The 4,222-nt window shown below is 33.2% G+C and overlaps 1 protein-coding gene across 2 annotated transcripts in view; it reads right to left on the bottom strand.

Moving 5' to 3' along the window:
• The window catches only part of LOC111439253 (T-complex protein 1 subunit theta-like), a 19,242-nt gene that overhangs the window by 7,031 nt on the left and 7,989 nt on the right, over positions 1-4,222 (bottom strand). For both annotated transcript variants that reach the window (XR_002709779.1, XM_023077026.1), the window contains exons 6-7: positions 3,338-3,415; positions 419-552 (exon numbers count right to left, since the gene is read on the bottom strand). Coding sequence is in view for 1 of the 2 variants with exons in the window: in XM_023077026.1 (XP_022932794.1) it covers positions 419-552; positions 3,338-3,415 (212 nt within the window). In the remaining variant the exon portion in view is untranslated. The remainder of the gene's footprint in view (positions 1-418; positions 553-3,337; positions 3,416-4,222) is intronic.

Genomic DNA, 4,222 nt, shown 5'->3' with positions numbered 1-4,222 from the left:
AAAAAAAAAAAAAAAAAAAAAGAAAAGAAAAGAAAAGAAAAGAAAAACCCACAAAAGAGAGAGCTCCTACAAAAGAGGGAGGCAAGCTAAAGAAAGTGTCCAATCAAGCACAATACGACCTAACAAATAATTACAAAACAAAAGTGTCCAATCAAGCACAATAATTACAAAACAGCTTAACCACTGAAGCAAGAAACGTTGAACCTAATAAGAGCCCAAACATCACTCCAAGGTCTCTCAAACCCTCTAAAGCCAGTTATTCCTTTCCCCCAAGAATCCCACAAAATAACACAAACCTCAGCTTGCCACCAGAACAACCTTCCTTTCTCGCGAAAAAGAAGGAAAGGAGATCCTCTACCACCTTTCTAACACTTAACTGGAGAACGAAAAAACAACAGAGAATGAAAACTCAACATACTTGTAGCGCTCACAGAAATGTAGAGCCATTTCCCCAACAGCTGCTCCACTAACAATTACTTTGGCCCCTGAATCTGCAACTGCTTTTATCAGCTCCTCAACTTTAGCTTCCTCAGTTTTCGCATAGTTTTGTAGCTACAATTGATAAGCATACGTATAAATTGACGTTACAAGAAAAAAATATAATTCCAATAGCAAAAAAAAAAAACCAACCTCAAAAGGAGACCTAAAGAAAGAGAATATCCTTTTTTTATAAGAAAAATTAAAGGAATATATTAACCGAGCAAAACAAGAAGATAAATATAAGCAATAAAACAAGAAAACACCCAAAAATAAAATGTATCTTTCCAATCAAAATAATAACAAAAAAAACAAGAAATTCTATGAAGCAGGATTCCCATGATTACTGCTGCTACCAAAGACGACTGCCTCAAATAAACAGGGGGCACCTAGTTGTATTAATACGTGTTTTTACTGAAAAGTTGCAGTAGAAAAATGAAAGAATACAAGAGGGGCCTACAAAACAAGCCACCCAACAAAAGAAGCTAGCCAAAACCTAGCTAAATTTACAAAAATAGTTCTAATCCAAAAGAATAAGGCCTCAAGAATAATTATAAAACTACTAGAAGGAATCACTCAAATAAACATATTAAACCTATCAATTGACCAAATCTCTTTCCAGACCTATCAAGGTCCCTAAAATTTCTCCTGTCACTAAGAAGAAAAATGTCCCATAAAACAGCCAAAAAAACCTACACCAAAAATTAAACCCTTCTCACAAAATGGCAGGTGAAAACAAAACCTCCCCATCATAAGACAACAAACTCTCTTCCAGGTTAAACAACTGTCAAAAGACACCAACCAAATTTTCAGTATCTCCCTAGAAAGAAGGTATTGAAAGCACCAAAAATTTTTAAAGGAACCCTTAGGTTTCAAACTGCAAACGATAGCTGTGAAATGATATCTTTAGGTTTTCTTTTTATTATTATTATTTTATTTTATTTTTTTCCTAATTTGTGAAATGCTCTACTGCAGATGATTCAGATATTTAGTTCGAGGAATGGTGGGTGAGAGATAAACCACTTTGTGCCTCATCCCCTTGTTTGTATCTGTTGCCTAACATGAGCTAACATGCAGCGGCCTCTATCTTGCCCATCTTAGGGAATTACTCCTCATTCTTTTTGGGCATCTATCATACTCTTTCGAATAGGGAGACAAGAAGGAATTGTCCAATGAGGTTCAAGAGTGGGTAATTCTCAATCGGTCAATTGATTCCTCCTTTTACATGATAAGGTGTAGCTTAGAAAGCACAAGTATGTTGGACACACGCCAAACAAGCATTCATTTAAACACGTTGATGGAGTTGATCATCTCTCTGCAACCCCTATGCCTAACCAAGCTTAGATCGAACTCCTCAAAAGAAACAGTTCCAGACTACAAAATGTAAATCACTAACTCCAAATAATATGACCAAGATCCCTCTGCTGCCCTCATGCAAAGAATGCACCACAGCATTCAATACCTTTTTTGTCAAATGGTTTGTAGGAAATGGATCCAATACTTAGAGACATCCCTCTTTGTTCCAAGTTTCCTCTTACACATCATTATCTTCAAAAAGGCTGTGTTATTCTAATGAAAAATACGACTTTCATTGTGAAAAAAATGAAAGAATACATAGGCATGCAAAAAGGAAAAGCCCACAAAAGGGAATCAAACTACAAGAATGGAATTCAACAAGGAGAAATAAGACCTAGCGAATAATTAGAAAAGAGCCAAGAAATAGAGGCCCAGAGAGAAACAAAGAATCTAATATGGGACCAAACATCACTATAAGAACTCTCTCTAACCATAAAAGCACCCAATAGGATATTGTTTTGTGTGAGGAAAACCCTTGTAAAAAAAATGAGCAAAAGACTCCTTTTATGAAGGTCATGGACCCTCCCATTTCAGATTTTCAATGTGGGACTAGGGATATCATTCTCACTCTCTCCCAAATTTCTGCCAATCAACTTTATCTCACATATCCTGTCTCTTCTATTCTTCCCCTCACATACTTCCCTCTCTTCTCTCCATCTCCCAATTTTTAGTCTACCATTTTTTAGTTTTATATTTTTTATATTTTATATTTCTATTCATTATTTTTCTCCATCTCTTTTTTCCAGTATATTTATTTTATTTTATTAATATATTTCTAATTAATTTATATTAAAAAATTGAAATTATTATTAATGTTATATTGTTGTTAATGATGTATTTCTTTGAACCGATATAATAGATTATTGATGAATTATTCTAATCACTATTCGTTTGTCAATCCAAGCATAGCTCTGTCGCTAAAAGCACTAATAACTATTCCAATGGTCGATTGTTCGATCCTCACCCCATAGTTATTGAACTAAAAAAACTAATTATTGATATGTACTTAAAAGGATCATTTATGATTTAAATGATCTAATGTTGTTAAAGTGCAATTTAGAAATTTACACAAAAAAAAATTATAAGTTTTCGTGATATCCGGATCTTTTTTGATATATATATAAAATCAGTTTATCGAATCAATTTCTACATCGACATTTTCATCCATTCAGTAGAGATGCCATTGGCTTGAACTATATGGGATTTTTCTATTCAGATGTTTACTTAATTAGAGAAGGGAGTGACATCTATGATGTTGGAGGTCCTTATGCGTCCATTGTTTCGTGATAAGGGCCAGATTTTGTAGCATCCCGGTTTCTTTGCAGTCCTTTGGGGTCAGTCAATGGAGAAACATTAAGAATGTAAGTTTTTAATGCAAATCTCAACTGAGGCATCCTTGTGGCAGCTTTTCGCCACACTTATCAAAACCGTGATGACAAAGAAAATAATAGCTTCAACTTCCTTTTAATGAACTTTGAAAATATTAAAAAAAATTGAGATTTACCTCCTCAGCAGTGTGAATTAATACTGTTCCTTTTGTTTCCGTTGCAGATGTATCAACGCCACCAGCAAATACAGCAACCTACATAAAAAAAAAATGTTCAATAAAATCAAAACCAAAATAGTCTAGAGAAAGAGTTTCACATATATATTTGAGAAGTACGATAAAATAAGAGTTTCAAGTCCTTTTTATACATAAAAATTAATGATACACATTAATCAAGGTTTAATTTCTCTTTGCGAAAACAAAAGCAATACAAGTTAAAAACAGGTGAAGAATCCCTATCGTCTATCACAATCACAAAGCCAGCATCCCAAAAAAACACTTCAAAAAAGCCTGTCATTAATCATCTTAATTATGTATGGATACAGCCTGACATTTAAAACCACGTAATGTAAAAAATGAATGATAGCAACACAGCTACCCTAGATGCAGATAAAAATTAGATTTCTTATCTTCCTCTCTCTTCTATTTCATTTCTGCACGCAGAAGGAATTAGCACTTGCAATTAAAGAAATGCTAATTTCATTTCTTAAAGCTGAAATGATCTGTGGTTGCCATTTAGCCATCAAAACTATTGCAATGGCTTTCAGATATACAAGGACGGTTTCTAATTCCCCAAAAGAACCTCTTAACATTTTCCTTCTTTTTGATAGAAACAAAATATCTCCTTAGAGAATCACTGCCCTCTAATCTTGGTCAGCATATTATCAGGGACACCTCATGGAGCAGCAGTCGAGATGTAGTTACCTAATTTCTTTTTTCTTTATATATATATTTTTTTTCTTTTTTCTTTTTTTTTTTCTTTTTTTCTTTTTTTCTTTCTTTTTTCTTTTTTCTTCTTTTTTTTTTTTTTTTTTTTTTTTTTTTTTTTTTTTTTTTTTTTTT

This window comes from Cucurbita moschata, unplaced genomic scaffold (assembly GCF_002738365.1).
Source record: "Cucurbita moschata cultivar Rifu unplaced genomic scaffold, Cmos_1.0 Cmo_Scf00088, whole genome shotgun sequence".
NCBI classification, from domain to species: domain Eukaryota; kingdom Viridiplantae; phylum Streptophyta; class Magnoliopsida; order Cucurbitales; family Cucurbitaceae; genus Cucurbita; species Cucurbita moschata.
The sequence above is the reverse complement of the archived record's forward strand: the minus strand, read 5'-3'. Positions and strand labels throughout refer to the sequence as shown.